Source organism: Neolamprologus multifasciatus, chromosome 22 (assembly GCF_963576455.1).
Source record: "Neolamprologus multifasciatus chromosome 22, fNeoMul1.2, whole genome shotgun sequence".
In the NCBI taxonomy this organism is placed as follows: Eukaryota; Metazoa; Chordata; class Actinopteri; order Cichliformes; family Cichlidae; genus Neolamprologus; species Neolamprologus multifasciatus.
Window position 1 is genome coordinate 15,749,622 of NC_140459.1, and position 24,767 is coordinate 15,774,388.

The 24,767-nt window shown below is 39.6% G+C and overlaps 1 protein-coding gene across 6 annotated transcripts in view; it reads left to right on the forward strand.

Moving 5' to 3' along the window:
* Positions 1 to 24,767, forward strand: part of csmd3b (CUB and Sushi multiple domains 3b) — a 382,687-nt gene that overhangs the window by 276,988 nt on the left and 80,932 nt on the right. For all 6 annotated transcript variants that reach the window (XM_085147502.1, XM_085147500.1, XM_085147498.1 and 3 more), the window contains 8 exons: positions 9,338 to 9,520; positions 9,823 to 10,149; positions 12,477 to 12,671; positions 14,962 to 15,100; positions 15,495 to 15,682; positions 18,229 to 18,417; positions 22,642 to 22,758; positions 23,133 to 23,348. In XM_085147502.1, the coding sequence (XP_085003628.1) occupies positions 9,338 to 9,520; positions 9,823 to 10,149; positions 12,477 to 12,671; positions 14,962 to 15,100; positions 15,495 to 15,682; positions 18,229 to 18,417; positions 22,642 to 22,758; positions 23,133 to 23,348 (1,554 nt within the window). The remainder of the gene's footprint in view (positions 1 to 9,337; positions 9,521 to 9,822; positions 10,150 to 12,476; positions 12,672 to 14,961; positions 15,101 to 15,494; positions 15,683 to 18,228; positions 18,418 to 22,641; positions 22,759 to 23,132; positions 23,349 to 24,767) is intronic.

Genomic DNA, 24,767 nt, shown 5'->3' on the forward strand with positions numbered 1-24,767 from the left:
TCACACCACTATTGGACGTTGTATTTACTTACATAAACCCTGGAGACTGACACTAACCATTACTCCAGTTTACTATACTCTAACCTTAAACCAAGTGTTCAACCTAAAATTTTATGATTTACCTAACCTCACCTTGCTTTTTGCGAGTCCCTGCAGCATGACAGTGAGAACGTAGTTATGTCCCCCACATTTAGAAGTTAAGCCTGACTTTACACCAGTCTTTCAGTCAAATATAAACTATGGCATGTCACAGCTATTGATTTAAGGCAGCATTGCGACATTATCGACATTGTTCACATTAACGTTTCAATGAGTTCCTGTCTACTCTGTGGATATATACATTTATCATGAGCTTATGCTGTGTATCTGTCTTCACAGTCCATAATGAGGTGTCAGTGAGGGTTAATAATAATAATAATGCATTTTATTTGAGGGCGCCTTTCAGAAACCCAAGGTCACCTTACAAAAATCAAAATTAATAAAAGGAACAGTAGTCATAAAATACATAAAATAAGTTAAAATTACAAAATTTTACAAGAGCTTGACAACAGATTAAATCAGCATTAAAGCGAATACGCCAGTTTAAACAGATGTGTTTTGAGCTGTGTCTTAAATACGGAAAGGGAGTCAATATTTCTTAGTGCAGGAGGAAGAGAGTTCCAGAGCCGAGGAGCAGAGCGACTGAAAGCTCTGTTCCCCATAGTAATAAGGTGTGAGAACAGTAAGATGAATAGCAGATGATGATCTGAGAAGGCGGGAAACAGTGGTGATATGGAGCAGGTCACACAAATATGAAGGAGCAGATTTATGCATACACTTGTATGTAAGAAGTAAGATTTTAAAATTTATCCTGGCTTCTACGGGCAACCAGTGAAGCTGCTGAAGAGCTGGGGTAATATGAGCTCTTAACGGCGTGCAAGTTATGACCGGAGCTGCAGAATTCTGAAGAAGTTGGAGTTTATGAAGGGACCTTTTAGGGAGACCAAATCGGAGGGAATTACAGTAATCAATACGGGACGTAATAAGACTATGGACAAGGATGGCAGCAGCGTAAGTGGAAGTAAGCAGACCAGGTTATGTAATTAATGTGAGACTGGAATGAAAGAGTATTATCAAGTATGACACCCAAACTCTTAACCTGAGGGGAGGGAAGGGGAGGGGAATTTTCAATGTTAATGGAAAAACTGTGGGATTTGGTTAAGATAGATGGTGTACCAACAAGTGAAACCAGGATCTAATCTCAATAAGATTGAGGGGGAGGTAGGTGGGAGGGATGAAGTGGGTTTAGAAGAAAGGTAGAGCTGGGTGTCATCGGCATAACAGTGAAAATTGGGTTGGCGATATAATGTATTGGCATATTTATGTATTTGTTTCAGTAGGGCTATTGATACACAGTCATGGTAAAAAAGAAAGCACACAGTGTTAAGGTCCCTCCCCGGCATTTCAATCATGTTGCGATCTGAACTTTAACTGAGCCATTGCAATGTATTGATTCTTTTCATTTTCAGTTATGTTGTAGATTTGGTGCTGTGCTTGGGATCATTGTGTTGTTCATAACCTAGTTTTGGCAGAGCTTTAGCTGTCAGATAGATGGTCTCACGTTTAACTCTTGATAATTTGGTATACCAAGGAATTTGTGGTCAATGATTGCAAGGTCCTCAAGTCCTGTGGCTGCAAAACAAGCTCAAATCATCACCCCTACACCACGGTGCTTGACAGTTGATGAGGAGTTTGTGCTCATATGCTGTGTGCAACTTTGCAAACCTAAGCGGTGCTGCCGTTTTCTTTCTAGAGAGCTAGAGGCTTTCTAACTTCCAAACAAGCCATATTTGTTCAGTCTTTTTCTAATTGTTCTCTCACGAACTTTAAGATTTACCATCCTAGGCCGGAGTCCTGACCTCAACATGACAGAACATCTTTTGATGAATTAGAGCACAGATTGCAAGCCAGGCCTTTTGCCAACATCAGTGTCTAGCCTCAATAATACACCTTTGGAAAAATGGTCAAAAGTTCCCACAAATACAGTCCTACACCTTGTGAAAATCCATGAGTTGAAGATGTTATACCTGCAAAGGGTGGGGCAAAATCACATTAAACCTTAAACTCTATGGATTAAAAATTGAATGTCACTGAAGTTCATTACTTTCGGCAGTGTACTTGCTGTTGTTTAGTGTTGATGAGTTTCTTCTTTTGGGTGGATAAGACTGATGAATAAATCATATTGTTTCAACTGTCTGACTAATATTGAAAATATGAATATGTGTTTTTTTCCAAATAGAATTACCACAACACAGAAGACAGAAAAACTGTACAGAGTTTTCTTCTTGGCTTTATGAGATGGAGTTTTTGAATAAAGTCCGTCTTTACTATCCAATTGTTTTTGCAAAAACAGCAGAAGAAAAAAGAAAATACAGTTTTGGTGTGAGTCTATGGGTATCAGTGTGGAGGAATTAACCCTTTAAGACCTACCATAGAACCAAGTCCGCCAGAGCTTATATTATATTTTTACATGCTGTAGTGTCATTTTTGGAAGCATTTCAAGTTGATATACATCAATACAACCATTATAGGCCAAATTTTAATCATATGTATGCATTAAGTGTATAGTAATTACATAAATTGCAAAAAAGTGCAATAAACTACAGAAAAAATTGAAAATCGTTTTTGTTTTTTAACATATATTTCTAGTTAGAGAAATTTAAGAGGCTTATCCCTCAAAACTGTAAATACAAAAAAGTTGCACAAAATAGTTTCCCACCACAGGAAATGTATTTTTAGTGTCTTCATAGTTTTATTTTTGGAATAAACCAATTTTTATATACTGCAGGAAAAACGAAAATAAATATTATAATGCAAATTTGCAAAAAAACAGCATGTGCATCAAAATAAACTATTTCCAGCAGTGCAATATGAGTCCTAAGCATCCCAGAAACGACACAGAAAGTCATAAAGTCAACTTTTAAAAACACCAGTATAGGCTCATAAGGCCCTGATGGTAAAAAAAAAAACCCCACATTTCCGCAAAATGACGTCAGTTCCGGTTTCGGCATGTCATGGTGGACATGCGATAGTTCGTGCTGATGGACATAGGAAGTGTTATGAACAGCTGATCGGATCGGCAAAGCGTGTTTCTGGAATATTATGTTTTTGTTGCTGCAAGTGCTTTTTATGCAATTTTTGCAAAGCCATATGTGGAAGGAAACTGTTACCTAGGACAAGCTGATGACATAAGATGTAAGTACAACTCCTCCGGTTTCATATGCAAAAAAAAAAATTGCACTAGCTTATGTGGTTGCAGTGCTACCGGGATTTAAAAATAGTTACGCAAAACGGAGCGTGCCCGCTCCGACCGGCTTTGGCTGCAAAGGTTCTGTGTATGACTGCAGAGGGGCTTCACCATTCAAGCATCACCACCACTTCATCTTAGTTTTGAGCTTTTAAGTACTGAGTGAGATTTGAGAGTACCAGCATTGCTTTCTATAATTTAAACCCACCAGCTGCCAATTGGATTGATGCAGCAGTCAACACTCCACACAGAGGATACCCTCTGGTCCGCTTTGGAGTACTCGCTGATTCTTACCATTTGAAAAAAGGTATTGGATCTCACTTGCCTTCAACTCACTAAATGAGTGTTTTGATAAGGAATGTGACTATTAAATTGATTACCAGGTGTGTTATGCCTTTGTAATTACCAGTATTCACTTCTAACAATGAATTCTGAGCCAGGAAAAACTCTGATTTGGACTTTGTATTAATTTTGAGCAAGTAATCTGTATTGCCAGTTTTGTCATATAGTATGTGTCCATAAACACAGTACAGAAATCTGTGTGTATGGGGTTTTTTTAACGTATGGTGACCTTAAAAGAACAAAAAGTGCAAATATTTGAATCATTTTTCATACAAACACATCTGAATGGTGATTTTGAGAATTAGTTTCCAGCGATGAGTCATCCCCCCCAGCTCCAGCTTTTTTAAATGCATCATTCTCGCATTATCCCATCATCCTGTGTTATATAATGCCGATCTAGCAGACTTGAGAAGTGCAGCATAAACATCGAGTGCCTGCTTCGTGGCCAGCTGAAAAAAGGGTAAAATGGTGTTAATCTCATGACAAATGTTTTGTTTTTTCCTCTACTGTAGTTAGGTGTTGCCAGGTTTATCGCAGTGCGCTATTAGCTTATCTGCTAATACTGCACAGGAAAGACTAAAAACATCAACGCTGATATTCCCATACTTAACTTTGTACAGGCTGCTGTTTTTCTGCTCTATTCTGCCTTAAACATGATCCCATCACCGAGCCATAATGTCAGCTGTTACTTTTGAGGTTTTTATTTTAGCTTTTTCATCTGCTCTTTATGGTTTTTAATATGTGATGTGCTTTATTGGAGGGAAGGATGTCAAGGTGGATTTTTATGGCACAATGACCCTTGATTCGTCGGATCCTTAATGTATGTGTGTGCTCAGAGAGACAGAGAGAAAGCAATGTATGGCTGTCAGTGATGAATTCATCTCTGTCTGTCTTTGTGCTTCCATGCATTTTTAAGTGTGACAGCAGGTTTGTCTAATACACTACTCTTTACCTTTATCTATAATACATTTCCTGTGTTAGCCCTGCCATGCTTTGTCTATCATTTGTCCAGTCCTCTTCATCTTTTTCTCTTCAGCTTGGAGCAGTCTGGGTTTTTTTTCTGTGCAACCTGGATAGATGCATGAGAATTGTTTATGGACTAATCAGATTGCGCAGTTATTCTAAATGGAGAGTGAGAAAGAGGGAGGGACTTTGCAACAATGCCTGACAGATAAACCGAATTATCTTATGGATATTGTTTACTGGTGGACACAGTATTTCTAAGAATAACAAAAGCTACACTGGATCTTGCAGAGCCTGTGGTATTTCAATTCCACTGTACATAGTTCAGGTATTGAGAAGGACCCTCTTGATCATACCGGATGAAACAGCATTCATTGAGAGCGGCAGAGGGACCATAAAATACAAATTCATGAAATATTTATTTGCAACATAGCCAGAAACGTGGTTCAATTTTACAGTCAGTAAGCTGAGTATTGGAGTAGTGAGTCAAAGCTAGATGCATTTTTTACTTTTTTTCTTTTTTTGTAAGCGTATGCGTTCCCGAGGTAACTCGTGAAGGGCAGGACTTACCTAATCACGACTCTGTAAGGCGTATTTCATTTTCTATTCATGAATTATTGACTCATGTAATCTTCAGTCCAGGCAGTGGCATTGAAATGCTACATATGCTGATCATTCCATCCAAATTTACAAGGCATTTAATTGTTTCTCACATTAAGACTTAATAAATTATATATATTTTAAATTAGGCATGGCATTGGGTAACTGAGCAGGCGCAATGAGTGAAGAGTTGTTTTGCTCGATGGTGGTTTCAGATGTCAGTTTCCCAGTCCACAGGATTCTCTAAATGCTAAGTTAGAATAAACAGACACAGACTGATTTCGCAATGTTTACTTACAAGATGTAATTTTGGCCCTCGCTGGTCATGAAGTAACTGATTGAGGAGGAGCTCCAGATGGTTTTTAGAGCTCATTAAGCTCTTTGCTTTTACTTTAGACAGAAGCGAGATTTAGAAAACGGTGCTTTATACACTCGGCAGCCTTGGTTTGCACTTCTGGTTTGATTTGATACTGTGTACTTGACGGCTGTTGCGCGTTCACTTTTATTTTATTATTATTTATTTATTATTTTGTTGTTCAGATTTGTTCTTTTAGGATGATTTAGATGGAGAGAAGTAACCAAACATCTCTAAAGTATTATTGACAAAAATGCCTCTGTATATTGTTCAACATGTGTCTTGTTCAGTGGTCTGTATTTTTTTTTCTACATAGATGATTGCAGGAGTCTTTCTGAAGCTCACTGATGATCATTACAAGGTCATGAGGCAGGATGTGGGTGGGTTGCCGAGGCGTTTTTACAGCGGGCTGAAGTGATACATTTCTGCACCATAATGTGTTAAGATCAAAGAATGCACCCCAGTTATTTGTCATCCTGAAGTCCAATTTAGTGAGATTTGCTGGTATTTGAAAGTTACACAATTGAATAGGAAACATTTTGTGCTCGTTGTGTAAGAAGCGCTGACATAGATTGTGTGTTTTAATGAGAACAGAAAATTGATGTCTTTCTTATACACATCTCCCATCAAATCAATCCTCAAAAGCTCCTCGGTGGCCTGGTTTGGAACCTGAGAGAGGCAGAAAAGAATGTCAGTATTTTGAGTGTAATAAATGAGATCATTTTTATTCAACAGAGCATCCTCGCTGATGTCCACAGTGTGAACAAGTCAATTTTGAGCCACTCCCTTTAGGTCACAGAATCAGACAAGTACACGCTAATTAGACGGGCTGAATTTCTCATTTCTTCTTCACATTGCAAGCCTGTTTGAGAGTACTAATAGACTTTCCATTCAATACCTCTCTTTTCCGTTGCTATAAAAGCTGCCTTAGATTATTATTTGTTGTGGTTTAATGGGTTTAATGCTCTTATTTTGTGACCTCTGTTATAGCAGAACAGCGACAGCCTCCAGTCGAAAGAAACAGTTTGCAGCATATAGCAGAGATTAGATTATGCATATGATACATTACGCATTCATTCACCATTAGCAACAAAGCCTTAAAGCACATTTTACAGTTGTCACAAAAGAGAAACAGCCAATAAAGTTTTTCCCTCAGTCTCATTATCCCTTCCAAAATCTATTACCTTATTCTTTCAGATTTGGAATAGGAAGTGTATTTTGCACACTACCCTTTAATGTGTGCCTGTGTGTCTGTACGTGCCTGTATTTACCAAAGAAGATGGAAACCACCTGCTTAATACTGTGTAGGTCATACTTGTCACACCAAAATGACTCTGAGCCACAAGGTCATGGATACAGGACCTCTAGGGATGGGTCTCGTGTTCTTACAGAGCCTGAGTAACACCTATGGATCTTTTTTATGGTGTTTTGCGCTCTGCAGGCATGTGTTTAGATGGGAGTTACTTGTACAGTTAACATCAACCTACAGTAAATGCTTGGACGAAAGGTTTGATCTGTGTTATTCACTCTTTTTTGCCACTGGTTTTATTGTTGTACCTCATCAGGGTATGTATTCTTGTGGACAATATGGTGTGAATTGGAATTTAGCTAAATGTGCAATCCAGACATAATGTAGAAGTTACATATTCACTCACACTCTTAGATACTCTTTGAGGAGTCTAATCCCCTTTGTGAATCTGTCAGCCTTGTTGTTACAAACACAATAGGATTATATATGTGTGTGTGTGTGTGTGTGTGTGTGTGTGTGTGTGTGTGTGTGTGTGTGTGTGTGTGTGTGTGCGTGTGTGTGGATGTATCAGTGTGTATGATGCAAAGGAAGACACTGACTGCATATGGGTGATTGGGTTTGTTTAAGTCTCTGTGTGTTGCATGCATGTACTGTACTGTGTGCGTGTGTGTGTGTGTGTGCATGTGAGGAAGAAAAGCAGTAGCAATACAGGAATGTTCCGACAGCGTGCCGCTTTCTCTCCAAAGTAATTTGTTCTCAATTCCTTTGCTATGTGTCTTTGCATCTGTGTGTGTGTGTGTTCACGTGCAAGCAAGTGTGTTAGGCAGGCTGTGATTGGTTGAGTCTGTGGGTCTCATAAAGACGATGTCATGATGGAAATTAATGCAATACATCACAAGCACGCACACCGAGACACACATTCGCAGCAACAGTGAAACACTCAGAAACGTGCACACACTCAAAAAGACACACACACCTTTGCTTCGTGCCATGGGCCACTCCTGTAAATAATGCTGAAAACAGGAAAGCAGAGCAGGGGATTAAAGGAGAGGAAGGCTGGGAAAATAGAAAGTATGTTTCCTGATATCCCGTATACAACATATTATAAAGAGTTATGGAGACACAGTGGAGCCTTTATGTAGAATCAGAAGAAGGATCTGTCCAACCTTATGGTCAGAGTCAATGTTAAAAAAAAAAAGATGTGTCATGAATACTTGCAAACTCAGGGGAAGGAGGAAACAGAAAGAGAGGGATACAAAATTTGCTCCAGGCTACATGAACTGAGAAGCAGACGCATTTCAGAAATTCGCCTGACTCAGCGAAACAAGAGCCAATCACCTTCAAGTAGGACTAGATTCAGTTGACAGTGTGTTTCTGTTCAAAATGGATGATGAGCTCTTGTAGCATGACATAGTGTTGCACAACACAGTAGGATAACCACGGAGGATTTGAGACTGATAGCACTGCATGGTTGCACAAATGTTGTTAAGGCCAGACTCTGGGAAGAACCACTCGGTGTGCTGGCTGTCAAAAACAGTTAACTTATAATTTAGCTAAAGTGACAAAACTGAAGTAACAGGTGTAAAGCTGAGTTGCAGATATAAGGTCTAAAGTTTACAGTGCCTTGTCACCCTTGAGTTTCTTCATAACACCAAAAACTACTTCAAAAGTACCGTCCACATGACCCAAGGTGTCCTCTACTGCAGCGGTCCCTAACCTTTTTTGTGCCACGGACCGGTTTATGTCCGACAATATTTTCACGGACCGGCCTTTAAGGTGTCACGGATAAATACAACAAAATAAAACCAGTACCGGTGCCAAAAAAAGATGATTTATTCATAGCACATGGGAAAAGATCCAGGGAAACTGAGTTAACAATAAAAACGATTTAAAAATAACGATAAAACCCCGAAAACCATAAATTTCACACCCTAGCCTCACCTCTCACAGCCCAGTACCAAACAACTCACGGATCAGTGCTGGTCCGTGGCCCAGGGGTTGGGGACCGCTGCTCTACTGCTGTCAAATTGTACAGTCATGGGTTACAGGCAAGATCTTGTAAAAAACAAATGATGATAGAAGTATTACAAAAGTGATATGTAAATAATGCAAATAAGAATCAAGTAATGATTGTAAACAAGTAGCTAGTTTCACCAAATTTTCCCAACACTTTGACCAAGTTTGGCAACCTCTGTGACTGCAATACTCACAACTTGTCTCCGTAAAGTTGTTTTCTATTGCTGGGCTGTATGTAGTGAGCACTTTATGTCAGTCCCAGCTCTTTCTTCCGTTTTCCTTTGGTATGTACTACTTCTTTTCATGCTGAATGATCAAATTACTTTATGTTTCATCTACTTGGCAGCTGGATTTTTTGACATTTTTCATGTTATCTTTTTATGGGTTGTTTTTTCACAGTGACTGAAGTATATAGCATATGATCTTAATGGTTTAGGTTAGGATTCCTGTCAACATGGAGTGTTTATAGCTGTCTTTGGGGACCATGCTGCTGTTAATGTCTTCCTTTGAATCTGTGTCATTCCAGAAATAGACAAAGAGAGTTGTGGAGACCCTGGAACTCCTCTCTATGGAATAAGAGAAGGTGACAACTTTTCAAATGGAGGAATCCTGAGATTTGAATGCCAGTTTGGGTTTGAGCTGATTGGAGAAAAAACGATCTCCTGCCAAGACAACAATCAGTGGTCTGCAAATATCCCTATATGCATATGTAAGTGTTAGAATTATTTGTAATTGATTTTCAGGTATATGACAGCATTGGATTGAACTAAAAAAATGTGGCATGTGCACTGCTGTGATGTTGATAAATTTCAGTGTGACCTGTCACTGAGGCGACAGTACAGAGTTTATTATGGCCTGGGGCGCATGATGACCGATGATGCTGTGGAGATGAATATTTAACAGAAAATTTCTCTCCCTGTATGCCTTTCCCCTCCCTCATATGCTTTCTGAAAATTGTCTGTCTCTCTGTCTGTTACTGTCTGTGATTTTGTAATTCTCTTCCTCCCACAGTTCCCTGCATGTCCAACTTCACTGCTCCCTCAGGAACCGTCCTCTCACCGGATTACCCAGAAGGCTATGGGAACAACATGAACTGTGTTTGGCTCATCCAATCAGATCCAGGCTCCAGAATACACTTGGCATTTAATGACTTTGACCTTGAGGCACCTTATGATTCCCTAACAGTGAAAGATGGCGAGACAAATGATGCCGCCGTCATTGGGAGGTTCTCTGGAGCTGAGAGTCCCTCCCATCTGACGTCTAATACCAACACACTGAGGCTGGAGTTTCAGGCTGATCACTCTATGTCAGGAAGAGGATTTAATATCACATACAGTAGTATGTATTCCATCCTCTTTCTTTGGCCTAAATCTAGGCAAATGAGCAACTTTGTTTTCTCTGCTAAAAATCGAATTATCATAAAATGCTTTACATGAACGAAATCCAAGTTAAGCTTGAAATCTGAAATTTAATTTATAGTCATATTTTTTTTCAATTTGCAAAGATCAAACCCCAAAAACACGGAAATAAAGGCACTGTTAATTTTGAAGCAATATAGTGTTATATATATATATGATTGCACTTTACACAGTACTCTGCAGAACTCTTGAGCCACCACTCATTTCATTATATTTTGCTTCCAAGGAGTCAGACTTTCTTGTAAAGTGATCTTTTAAAGTGATCTTGAGCATTAGTTCTCCAGGCTTTCTGAAGGTCTTTCAAGGTTTTCCTTTGGACAATAGGCTGTGTTTCTTTCATTCATTTTCACTCCCATCCTTGTACTTGGCCATTATCAGAGGAAAGTTACTCGAGACTGACCGATAAATAATTCAAGCATAAAAAAGCACTAACTCAAATGATGAACCGACGTAACGCAAACCTCATGGTTTGGGGCTTCATTTCATCCAGTGATGTTGGGGATGGTATTATGAATGCAGAAAAGCACCATTACCATGCAGTACCATCTGGAAATGATCTGAACACCTGAAACGGCTTCATTTTTCACCATGACAGTGATCCCAAATGCAATCCCAATGCAGTAAAACAATACCTGGAAAAAACAGACAGTGGAACTCTATCAGTCATGGATCAGCCTCCCCAGAGACCTGACCTAAAAATTGTTGAAGCATTGTGGCATCATCTTGATAGAGAACAGAACAAAAAGCAGCCAACATCCAAAGAAGAGCCTTGAATGTCCTTCAAGAAGCCTAGATAACTATTTTGCAGACTTATGTTGGTGATCATACCAAATTTTGACTTCCAGGCCCATTAGGATTGTACAAACAAGTGTGGTTTTGCTTTATATGCTTCATTTGGATGTATGTTTGCACTTTTCAGTAAATCGCTGTACATATTCCCTATTTTCCTAGCAACATAAATGAGGGGTGGCTCAAGACATCTGAAAAGAGCTCCGTGTAAAACTTGGCATAACTTCTAACCAAGATGTTGAAAACCATGTAATAAATATTTCAGTTTGATTTAGATAAAGCTCTTTTAATTCACTCCCAACTAGAAGTTTCAGTAGTGCTGAAGACAACGGGTTATAGAAGAGAGGTCCTGTGATTATTATAGCAGCTAAGAATAGAGGAGTAGCAAAGGCAAGAGAAGCTTTAAAGGAACATTTTTGGCCAATTTTTTGCTTTTTTGTTGTCAAACGTAGACTCAGATGACAAGATAGATACCATTTTCATCTCTGTGCGTCCAGTACATAGAGAGGTCCAGGATGTATTTAGGCTTGAAAGACTTGAAACAAGAGGAAACAGTTAGCCTATTTCCGTCAAAAGTGGAAAAAAAATTAATCTTCCAAAAATTCATAAATGGTCTTTTTTTAAACATCATATCGTGACTCTTTAACCTGCATTAGAATAGACATTAGAATTTTACCCGCACTTAGAAGCTCCGTCTCCCTTACATTGTTGTCATCTGTGCAAATCTTTGGAGCTGATCAAAATCTATGTGATGCGTTGTTGACTAGCTTATAAGACATCAGGATACAGCATGTACACCAAAAAAGATCTTGCCCCCGCTTGCAGTCTTTGAGCTAATTTAGGCAAAACACGTCTGGATCCCGGGCAACAGAAATGGAAATTGATATTGATCTTTGCATCAGACTGGGTTTGACGGCAAACATATCTGCCAAAGTGTTCTGTCCACGAGTTTTCTCACACTCTATCTGCGATATCATCTCACATCATTTTGTGTATATGACTTTATTTTTTTTTCTATGACTGCATCTTTAATTCTTTATCAACTAAAAACACCAAACTGCTTCAACTGGCAAAACATGAGCATTCATTGGCTGGACTTTGCCTTTTATCAGGAGCAGATGCATACAAAGCATCAAGCAAACATACTGTATTATGAGCACTGATCATATGTGCAAACAACATGACGGGAGCATAAAACAGACAAGAGATTTTTTAGATATTTTGCTGGCAAGGACCGAACAGCAGAAGACTTCAAGTAGCAGCATATAGATCTGTATCATCACTTCTGAAATATTTCATCAAAATGATGAGCAAAACAGCCTGTGAATGGCTGTAAAGTATAGGTCTCATATTCTTTAATAACATTTCTCGTGTGTGTGTCTGTCTCTCTATGTGAAGCGCTAGTCTCCAATATTTCCCTCATCATATCTGTGTCTCCTTGTAACGTTTTTACCACAGCATTTGGCCATAATGAGTGCCCAGACCCTGGCATTCCCATCAACGCTCGCCGCTTTGGAGATAGCTTCCAGCTTGGCAGCTCCATCTCTGTGGTTTGTGAGGACGGTTTTATCAAAACCCAAGGAACTGAGACCATCTCCTGTCAGTTAGAAAGAGGAAAAGTCATGTGGAGTGGGCCTATTCCTAAATGTGAAGGTAAATATTGGCTGGATCGCTGCTTAAACTATTAACTAGGGAACAATATGCTATCCAAGATCTCATCATTAATGCTGTAAAAACTCTGTGGAGGTAGAAATTATATCCTGTCAGTTCAACAGAAGGAAAAATATGGAGGTGGCCAGTTAACTTAAACACCCAGGGAAATAACTGTTAATAAACTGCTGCCACACACATAGCTAATAGCTTACCAATATTCTGTCTGTAGTAGTACTTGGCAATTTAAAATCCTCTCTGTGTGGAACGAGTGCAGCGGAGATGACCGGCAACTAAAAGTGAAAGTAAAGACACTGGACACTATGTGAATGTGTTAAACAGAACTGTGACTTCTTTAAATGTCAAGTAAAGTCGCGGCGCAGCACTTTGCCTGAAGTTATTTATATTATTCGATTATATTATTGCCTTAAAGTAATGTCGCATAAGTTCAGAGTGTAATCAACAGCTTATGTAAAAGTTGTTGAGCACAGAAAAGTAAAATGCGAATTTGACCTGCGAATCTCAAACGGAATGAAGAGATGTTCGCTAGAGCACAAGTGCTTTTGAAATTGCTCCAGTGGTAAATATAATTAGCTCAAGATATTTTCAACACAGCTATTGGTGACAGAGCCTTTGATAGTACAAAGAAGGGTTATGTTAATTATGCTCCAGGTCATTTAAAGTCCCAAGATCCATTGTATCTAATGTGTGTCTATAACCACTTGGATAGAAAATCCACTTACTTGTATTCAGGAGGTACAGACTAGAACAAATTGACTTGAGACACTTAGTTAAAGTTTAAATAAACTTGGAAAAAAAGAGTGCAGCAGAATGGCTCTAGGCTAATACTACATTGTAATAACTGTTGAGTGATTGTTCATGTTCCTTTTAAGTGTTCGTGTATATTTACATAATATGAATATTTTATGTTAGCCTTGCATCATGTACTGTAGACATATTTCTGAGCACACAATTTATCTTTATTTTTATTGAATATTCAAAGCTGTGGGTTGCTTCATCAGAATCTCTGTCAAGGGCAAGAATCTGAATCTGTTGCATGTTTTTTGGAGTCTTTAAATGGTACTTAAACCTACAGTATGCTATGTATATGCTATTTGGCCAAAGCATCAAATGCCCGTGTCTAGTGTGGAAAATGTTAATCGCACTGACAAGTTAACTTATATGCAAAAAACTGTTCTGTTCTCTTTCCCTCATTTGTAATAAATATTTTAGCAGATTTTTCATTTTTCAGCTTGCTGTCAGCCAAAAGCCAACAGTGTTAGTGTCCAGCTGGTGAACATAATAGAACTTTTTTGCAGCTAAAAGAAAAAAGAAGTGTGGAAATCGTGTTTCCTTTTGACCCAAGATTATGAAGTCCACAGAAGTCCACTGTCTTCAAAAGAAACAGTAAAATTGAAGTTATGCTTTTGCACAACTCCAATGTAAAAAAGAAAAACGATTAAAATGTAAATATAAATATAAAAATACCTACTTATTAGTAGCAGGTGGGCCTGATTTGCTAAACTTGACTAAATATACAGTATTGTGCAACTCACCCATCATTTATTAATTGAATCTTTAAAAAAAATTTAAAGACAACACAACTGACCAGCATAAAATAGCATTTTGACATCAGCGAGATGATTCAAAAAGCACTATTAGCTAAAAACTTGGCATAGCATGGTGCACAGTCTGTCCGTAAAAAAAATGAAGAAACTGGACAAGTGGAGGACAAAAACTGAAGTGACTAAAAATGATCTACATTAGATGATTTAAAGTCATGTCCTCAAGAAATAGGAAATAAAATCCAATAAAGACCTAAAAAAAACAGGACTTGAATGACGCATCAATATATACAGAGGAGGTCAGATGAAAGTGTCACGCCCACAGTGGAGGCTCTGTCGTGGTTTAGGGCTACATTTTAGTATCAGTCATGTATTGGTCTCCCCAGAGCCTGGACCTCAACATTATTCAAGCAGTGTGGGGTTGAATGTCTACTTCTAAATGACCACTGTAAGAAATTACAATAAAGCTTGACTAAGTCCGTTCAGGCTGATGAATGAAGATGATCAAATATTAACTTTCTAGTTTATTAGAATTGTACACACTCTGTTTTTGCCTTATAAACTGGACTTCTATCATTTACATGTTTCAGTGTATTACTGCAAGTGAGCAGAGACTCAAATCTTTTGCACAGTATTGTAATTTCTTTTGTTATATATTAATTTGTTCTTGGACACATTGGGTGTCCTGTACTTCTTCTCTCACTTGCCTCTTTATTCTCCCCTCACAGCCCCATGTGGAGGCCACTATTCGGCTCCAAGTGGAGTGATATTATCTCCTGGGTGGCCTGGTTATTACAAAGACTCCCTTAACTGTGAGTGGGTGATTGAAGCAGAACCTGGACGTGCCATCAAAATCACATTTGACAGGTGGGTGTCATACAGTAACTCTTTGATTCTGAATATTAGAAAGAGCTTTGAACAAGCAACAATGAAGATTTACAAGATTTAAAGTTTATGGAGATTCGCCTACAATATCACATGACTCATAATTCTCTAGGCTGTAAATTTTTGATAAAGCTGTCTTTTGACTAGGAAGGCAGGCAATATTTTTGTTCAAATGATGTCTTCTCTGGCCTGTGAACTGCTGGTAGAGACGAGACATAGACTGTTGTTTACGAATCGTAAAGTGTATTTATGGTGAAAAAATTGGCTCCAAAACCTGTAAATGATGTGAAACCTTTAAAGAACTTTTCATTATCTCATCAGTGTTTTTAAATCACAATCAGCTATAATATAATGTCCTGACATTTTATCTTCACAGGTTCCAGACAGAACTGGGTTATGACTTCTTGGAGATCCATGATGGTCCAAACCTCCTGTCTCCTCTGGTTGGCTCCTTCAATGGCACCCAAGTCCCCCAGTTCCTTTTCAGCAGCAGCAACTTTCTTTATCTGCTGTTTACCACTGATAACAGCCGGTCAAATGCTGGCTTCAGAATACTCTATGAAAGTAAGTTAGATGCATACACTACAGTGGGGCAAAAAAGTATTTAGTCAGCCACCGATTGTGCAAGTTCCCCCACTTAAAATGATGACAGAGGTCAGTAATTGGCACCAGAGGTACACTTCAACTGTGAGAGACAGAATGTGAAAAAAAAATCCATGAATTCACATGGTAGGATTTGTAAAGAATATATTCGTAAATCAGAATGGAAAATAAGTATTTGGTCACCTCAAACAAGGAAAATCCCTGGCTCTCACAGACCTGTAACGTCTTCTGTAAGAAGCTTTTCTGTCCCCCACTCGTTACCTGTATGAATGGCACCTGTTTGACCTCATCATCTGTATAAAAGACACCTGTCCACAGCCTCAACCAGTCAGACTCCAAACTCCGCCATGGCCAAGACCAAAGAGCTTTCGAAGGACACCAGGAAAAGAATTGTAGACCTGCACCAGACTGGGAAGAGTGAATCTACAATAGGCAAGCAGCTTGGTGTGAAAAAATCAACTGTGGGAGCAATCATCAGAAAATGGAAGACATACAAGACCACTGATAATCTCCCTCGATCTGGGGCTCCATGCAAGATCTCATCCCGTGGGGTCAAAATGATCATGAGAACGGTGAGCAAAGATCCCAGAACCACACGGGGGGACCTGGTGAATGACCTGCAGAGAGCTGGGACCAAAGTAACAAAGGTCACCATCAGTAACACACTACAACGGCAGGGAATCAAATCCCGCAGTGCCAGACGTGTTCCGCTGCTGAAGCCAGTGCATGTCCAGGCCCGTCTGAAGTTTGCCAGAGAGCACATGGATGATACAGCAGAGGATTGGGAGAATGTCATGTGGTCAGATGAAACCAAAGTAGAACTTTTTGGTATAAACTCAACTCGTCGTGTTTGGAGGAAGAAGAATACTGAGTTGCATCCCAAGAACACCATACCTACTGTGAAGCATGGGGGTGGAAACATCATGCTATGGGGCTGTTTTTCTGCCAAGGGGACAGGACGACTGATCCGTGTTAAGGACAGAATGAATGGGGCCAAGTATCGTGAGATTTTGAGCCAAAACCTCCTTCCATCAGTGAGAACTTTGAAGATGAAACGAGGCTGGGTCTTCCAACATGACAATGATCCAAAACACACCGCCCGGGCAACAAAGGAGTGGCTCCGTAAGAAGCATTTGAAAGTCCTGGAGTGGCCTAGCCAGTCTCCAGACCTCAACCCCATAGAAAATCTGTGGCGGGAGTTGAAAGTCCGTGTTGCTCGGCGACAGCCCCAAAACATCACTGCTCTTGAGAAGATCTGCATGGAGGAATGGGCCAAAATACCAGCTACTGTGTGTGCAAACCTGGTAAAGACCTATAGTAAACGTTTGACCTCTGTTATTGCCAACAAAGGTTATGTTACAAAGTATTGAGTTGTATTTTTGTTATTGACCAAATACTTATTTTCCACCCTGATTTACGAATAAATTCTTTACAAATCCTACCATGTGAATTCATGGATTTTTTTTTTCACATTCTGTCTCTCACAGTTGAAGTGTACCTCTGGTGCAAATTACTGACCTCTGTCATCATTTTAAGTGGGGGAACTTGCACAATCGGTGGCTGACTAAATACTTTTTTGCCCCACTGTATATATCTATGCACATATAGTATGTGCACATGTGCATATGCATTTATAGCTGCGAATTTTACACAAAAAAATGAAAAATACACGTGCATTTAAAACTGATCCATTCATATGAAGATACTTTGTTAAATATATTTTATATTGTGTATTTTTGGAGACAAATTCTTAAAAGTATGCTTCTGACCACATTCATACTAGGTCTCCATGATCTCACAACATCACACTACTAAAAATTAGACATCATCCTCTGTTTGGTTCACACCGGCTGTAATGCATATGAGATATTAGACCACAAAGAAATTGAATTTAGGTGTTGCTGGCACTAGCATGAGCAGGGTATTCAAGCCACAGGCTCCCCCAGTTCCTCCTGGAGGACTCCAAAGTGTTCCCAGGCCAGATGAGATATGTGCAGTCTCTCCACTGGGTTCAGAGTCTACCCCAGGGTCTCCTCCCAGTTGGGCGTGACCAGAAAATCTCCAAAGTAAGGTGCCCAGGCACCTGAACTGAATTTTTCAACAAAAAATGAAAGCATTAATTGTTTGTACAGAAGATAGATATACTTTAAACTCTGTTGAGTTAAAAGCAAGAAGACCCCAAACCACCCACCCATCCACCCCCTTGTTTTTCTTCCATTTACTCAGTACTAATGGCGTAGACCGCCAGTATCTTCAAACTCCATCTTCATTTTTATCTGAAGTGTATGTTCAATTTGACAGCAGATGGTATGTAAACACTTGAGAAGGTAAACAAAACCACTTCTATTGTGGTTCTCACCTCAGTGGCTGTCACCAGGACTACCATGATGATAATCAAATAACAAACCGTCTACCTCGCACTGCATATTTTTGTATTTTTGTTTATCTAATGTAACATGTAATGTTCAAATGATTTTTGAATCAAACAAAATGACTCTTTTTGTCAGGCGTCACAGTGGACAGCTACTCGTGTCTGGACCCCGGCATCCCTGTCAACGGTATTCGGTACGGACAGGATTTTTCCATCGGCTCCACGGTGTCGTTTGGTTGTGACTCTGGTTATAGACTCAGTCATGAGGAGCCGCTAGTGTGCGAGAAGAACCACTGGTGGAGCCACCCCTTACCTACATGTGACGGTAAATATTTCAAAAGAACAGAGTGTACTGTGGAAAATGTTACACCTCATGCAAGTATGTTAAATGTTCTTCTCCATTAGAGTGAAAGCTGATTCTCTGGTCACTCAGAAAAATAAGGTGGTTTCCTTTTATTTGGCATAGATGGTATTGGTATCTTATGTAGAAATGGGCAGCTATTCCCTGCTAGATACACTCACAGGATAAAATGATTTGCCTTGGTTTATTGTGCATTATTATTATAACAGCACTATATTTTACATCCAATTCAATAATAAGGTTCATTAAATAAAAGGGAAGCATTTGTCTTAATGCTGGACATAGTGTTATATAGACACTGGACAATATGTGCAGTCTGCTCTGTGGTAGCACATTCACAATGCAGCACAAGGTCAGCTTTGCTGCTGTCCTGGTAAGGATATTTTACATTGTAAGTATCCACTGCTCATGAATGATCAGACAGTCCACCGAAGTCATAATCACTTCTATAGACCAAAACATTTTTCAGACAAAAGCCGATTATCTGCCTTATCCATTACAAAAGACACAAAGTGGATGAGGTATGTGTAAAAGGAAAGAAGTTGAGCCACCATCGCTGTTTGGGGAGCTGAGTCCCACCACTGGTTGATCACATAGACACACACACACGCAGGAACAATTTGCAGTGAAGGCTGCTGTGGCTGATAGGAGATGATTTGAGGAGAAGATTAGAGATCTGTGGGCAAGTACTGTGCACGTGTTCGTGTCTGTGTGCGCACGCATGTGCACTGTGTACGTGCGTGTGCGCTTGTGTGTGTGCGGCGCTTTTATCCATGTGCCTCCTGTCACCTCCTCTCCTGCGTGAACCACGAACACAGGAATGTTTGAGGTAAGGTTGACGAGAGCCTGTGTTGGTTGTCACATCCTCTCTCTTCTCTCTCAAATGAATTGGGAGGGATGAGGTTGGTGGGGGTTGGGGGTGGGGTTAGGTAGGGAGAGTAGAGAAACCTGTCTCTTTCTCTCCCTCTTTCTCAGTGACTGTCTCACTCTTTCTCGTATTCCGATCATGGTGGAGCAGGAGGGGTGGGTGAAGAGAAAGATGCAACACTGCTGCATCGGTTATGCGTTGGCTCGCTTGGTTCGGCTTATTGGCTCATTCGCTTGTGAACCACATTTGAATTGCACTGTTCCTGGGACTGGCAGCAGTTTCCTCCTAGGAGGCAGTTTGAGCATACAAACATCAAGCAGGCTGCCTGGAATTTGCAGACTGAAAGCCATTAGACGGTGTTTACACAATATGTGCCCATACAAGTGTACGAACTATTTGCTTCTGCAGTTGGTAAGAAATGAGATGGAGTGATGACTGACAACTAGTGCACATTAAATTCAAGCAAGACATCACCAAAGGCAGCCGACTCAGCCTTGAAAGCTTTTCAAGAAACCAAATGTTTGTCATACTCTACATTTGAAGAGATGAGGGCAAGTAAGTATATAATGTAATATGAAAGACATAACAGTAATATCACCCCAGCCAGCCGAGCACAATGGCTTAGTTTTTGAAGCGAACATATATGTGCTATTTATACTTGAATAGGACCTATTATGCCCATTTCCAGGTCCATGCTTTTTATTCTTAGGGTCCATTGGAATAGTTTTACACGATTCACAGTTCAAATAATTTATTTCACACAAGACCTTTGTAAAGTTTCTGAGCCTGCGTTACTGATAAAAGCCATTACTGCCCCTCTGCCCTTCCCTTTGAGCCAGCTTTCTTCTAAATGGCTGCTGAAGAAAACAAGAAAAATATGTCTGTATGCATTGACGGTGAGAGCAGTGCGTTTGACATGACTGTTATAATCATATCATACCGACATTAGAAGCAGAAAAGAAAAGACTTTCTTAAAGCCTTTTGAGAATTCTGAAGGGTAGGCTTTGGGGTCACAGAGGTTATTTGTAAATACGTTAACCTTATTAGCTGAAAGATTTGTTTGATGCAAGTATTCACCATTGCAGACCTCGGCAGCATTGCAGTACATACTGTATTTGTCCAGGCATTTGAAGGCAGATCTAAAAGGCAGAGGGCGAAAGAATGAAGTGAATGGGGAAAAAGAAAAATGTGATGCGGTGTTTCAAAATTCTCACACAGGCCAGCCTTCAAAATAAACAACTTGTGGCAGAAAAGGTTAATAATTAATAGCGCTCTATATGTGTGCAAGTGTATGCTTGAATCTATGTGTTTGTTTAGTTTGGAAATATTCTCACTCCTGACTTCTCATTCCTCTTGTTTTCGGTGCTGGTGTTAAAACCACAGTGGCTCAGTGTAAAGTTAGTGATCCCCTGTTGTGATTTGAGCACATTTTCAATTCCTGATATGTTGTAGCGGTTGTAGCAAGAGCGAGCAAGAAAGGAAGCAAAGGAAGGGTTTGTACAGATTTGAGCTGGGGTGTAGTTGTCAGATTTGGTGGTTTTCTGCTCCACACTACAATTCCTGGTAAAATGTCCTGTTCACAGAAATTTCAGCAGAACTTTCAGGATTGACCATCTGCCTGCTTCTTTTACTCCTTTTTACGGCATTTTATAGTTGCATTGTGAAGGAAAATGACTGTTCGGCCAGGCCAGTGTAAGATGAAGCAAGTGGAGCAACAAAAAATTGAGCACCTGGCAACATACTGTCTGCGTGCATTAGTATGCATAGAGTGAGCTACGGCCATTTCCAATCTTTTCTGGACCTGGTCTGAACTCTGCATCTCGGCACAAGCACGGGTCATAGTGTGGCCATGCTGTGAGATTCTGAATGTTTTAAGTAGTCTCCAGGAAACATTTGTCCTGCTTCACTGCATCGAATACCACTGACTTGAATCACTTGGAATAAAACTCAACCGAAAAAATATTTCAGACAAAGGACATTTTACAGTTCTTGCACACAATCAATGTACCTATTACGCAGCATTAATGTTGTGGAAACGTAACATAAAAAATTATTCCAGCCTTGTTTTTCTTCGGCTTATGTCTCAGTTTCCTGACACTGAATTGCAAAGCGACAAAATCTTGCAAATATATTTCAGATTTCTCCTCCACACAGTTATTGTTCAGATGGCCACTAGTTATATAACAATAAACCTTGCCTTTTAGGTAGTAGCTCTAACTATATCAAATGATTGATGTATGTAATATTCAGCAAAACTAGTCTGAACATCTGAACTTGTCTTTGCAAAAAGGCAATGAAACACAGTATGATTGTGAGGTTGTGGTTAATCACTGCAGCAATATCAAGTTAGCCATATGGATCTTGAAGCTGGAGGTTGTTACTGAACAAAACAGCTGATGTGCATTTGCTGTTCTGCTAGAAATAACTATCATTTAGTGCATAAAAGCTACAGACACACAAATGGACCTGCATGTGAGCATGTCGAGGTCCATAGAAAGCCTGTCTGAATACAGGCTACCAAGAATCCTCCCATATTTATGCAACAACTGCTACAGGCTGGTGAGCATGCCACTTTTTGTACTATGCAGAGCATTGTGGTCACAGTCACCGTACCTGGCAGACAATCTACAAATTGAAGAGATCACCAAATTTGCATAAATGGCATATAGTTCAACTCACCATTTCTGTAAACAGGAGAAAAAAACCCATATAGCTTTTGTCACTGGTGTTATTCACCTTTTTAAGGAATAACAGTCATCTGTGTCGCTAATCATTGTTAGACGTTGGTTTGTTTCAAGAACATTAAAATATACCACAAAAACAACAAATGATGCATTATTTATCATTCCAGTGCAGTGTGTGGCAGATTTTACATTATTTATGTCATTATTTTATGTCTGTGCAACAGTGGGAGGAATAAATCTGAAGAATATGACTTCAACATTTAAAGGAAAGTTGTAAGGGAATACACAGTGAAACAGTGTTTTCCTATTCCCCAGCGTGTGAAAGCACACACGTTTGGAGCTCACACTGCATGCAGACCTTGCTACCCACTTCTGAGAAAATGTCTCTCCGTCTCTCTCTCATGCTCCCTCTCTCCCCTTTGCTCCGTCTTCCTCTGCCCCTCTTGCAGCATTTGCGTGTGGGTATGCTTGTGTGTACGGACTATAGAAGTGGTATTAAAGGTCCACAGGGAAACATTATCTGTTTTAGCTATCAACAATCTGATGCTAACCTTCTCTCTGCCTCCATCCCCTGTCTCTGCTCATCTCCCTCCCTCTGCCTCTCTCTCCCCACTCTGTCTCTCTCAATCTATCCAGCTCTATGTGGTGGGGATGTTAGAGGTCCCTGGGGCACCATCCTTAGTCCCGGCTATCCAGACAGCTACCCTTCATCTCTCAACTGTACCTGGACTGTTGAAGTCAGCCACGGGAAAGGCAAGAGACACACATACACAGAGATCCACACTCCTTAATAGAGACAGACAGAGTGTGAGACAGTAGAGCAAGCTCAGTGGTTCAGTTGGTGCTATGCTACATCCATAAACATACATTGTTTTCTGTGGCTTATAAAATATTCAGGCGCCATATGGAGGCAATTTGGTGAAAGCAATGTCAAAAGTAAATTGTTGCCAAAATAAAGTCAAATAAAATAATGATCTCAAAAATAAATCGTCACAGATTACAGTTTGAATATGCTGCTGTCCCAGTATAATGACGCATACATATTATAAGTCGAGGTGCATGAACCATCTGAGGATAAAGCAAACTTTGTCTGTCTTCTGACTCGTCGGTGCTTGTGTCTCAAACAGGAGTCCAGTTTCAGTTCAGTTCTTTTCACCTGGAGGACCAACATGACTACCTCTTGGTTACGGAGAATGGGAGTTTCCTGCAACCTCTGGCTCGTCTGACCGGCAACGAGTTGCCTAGCAACATCAATGCTGGTCTCTATGGCAACTTCAAAGCCCAGTTGCGATTCATCTCTGACTTTTCCATTTCATATGAGGGCTTCAACATAACTTTCTCAGGTAACTTTCCTGACTGCAGTTTTTCATTTTAATCCAGGGAGTCTACATTCAGTTTTACCCTTAGTTTAGTCACTTCAGGGGTTTCTGTTTGTCTTAATTTGCTCACTGGAACAATGCTGTAATGTTGCAAATGTTGAAATGTTTGAGATTATAAAACATAACTGAATGCAAAACAGCTTGCTGTGTGAATTGTGCCAGTAAAATAAAATAAAATAAAATAGTCAAGCTGGACTTTTGCCAGGTTCACCCTAGAAATTCATGCAGACATAAGACACCACTGTGAAATTATGGCTTCTCTTTAAAGAGAAGTGAGCAGAGCAACATTTATACCAGAAAAGACAATTACTGCCTCTTAAAATGAATGTTGTAAATTATAAGTTGCAGCCTTATGCCAGGTTGTAAAGTCACTAAAGAAATGCCATTAAGTTCATTTATGTGGCAACTTATCACAGACTGCTTCTAAATAATAAAAATGGATATTCAGTGTTCATAGGATCGAATTTCTGACATACTCACAGCCACAAAAGCACAAACGTCTTTAGTTTAAAGCTTAAGATTAAGTGTGAGTGCTGGATATTTTATATGTTATGAATGAATTACCTAATTTGAAAGACTGCATGTGCTTCTTCAGCCCATGTCAAACATTGTACCATGCTTTGTCTGGCCACAAGTTTAATATTGAGAATAATGAACCTTCTTTAAACTACAGACTACATATAAAAGATGGGCATGGTTACCATGACTACAAGCAGTAGCTGAGAAGATCCAGTTAATTAGTGCTAAGTAATCTACAAATAAAATCCTACAAAATGATTAACCAAAGAGCACAAACATCTTAGAAAAAACGACGATAAAACACACATAAAGCCTAGTTATTTATACGCTAATTATTTTTGAACGCTTCACACCAACACCACAGTTAGTAGACTGTGCATTTAGCATTTATGTCTGGTGTAAAATTCAACATTTTACAATAGAAGTCTTTGGAGTCAAGTGACCTTCAAGGAAATGCAGTTTTATGGCAGTTGCATTGTTGCATTGGCTTCATATCTCACAACCTTGCTGTAAAACCACTGAACCAACTTACTATTTAGTGGCTAGTTCAGATATGCTTTTGCTCCAAAGTGTCGATTTACTTAGCTCTAAAGATTTCCTGAAGAAGAAACAAAACGGGATTCAAACTGAACCTTGCAGATCTCTACAAGTCATAATCATAGAAAAGGAAGCAAGGCTGACCTGGATGTGTTCACCCACTGCCTACATAATTCTCTCAGTCAAGTAACATCTGCAGTGACGAAGCATAATCCATGTATAATCATCTACAACAACAGACTGAAAATTGCCACAAAATAATATATGTATCCAAAATTTTAAACAACTTCTTTTATAAACTTTGGTTTTGAAAACTGTTTTAGAAAT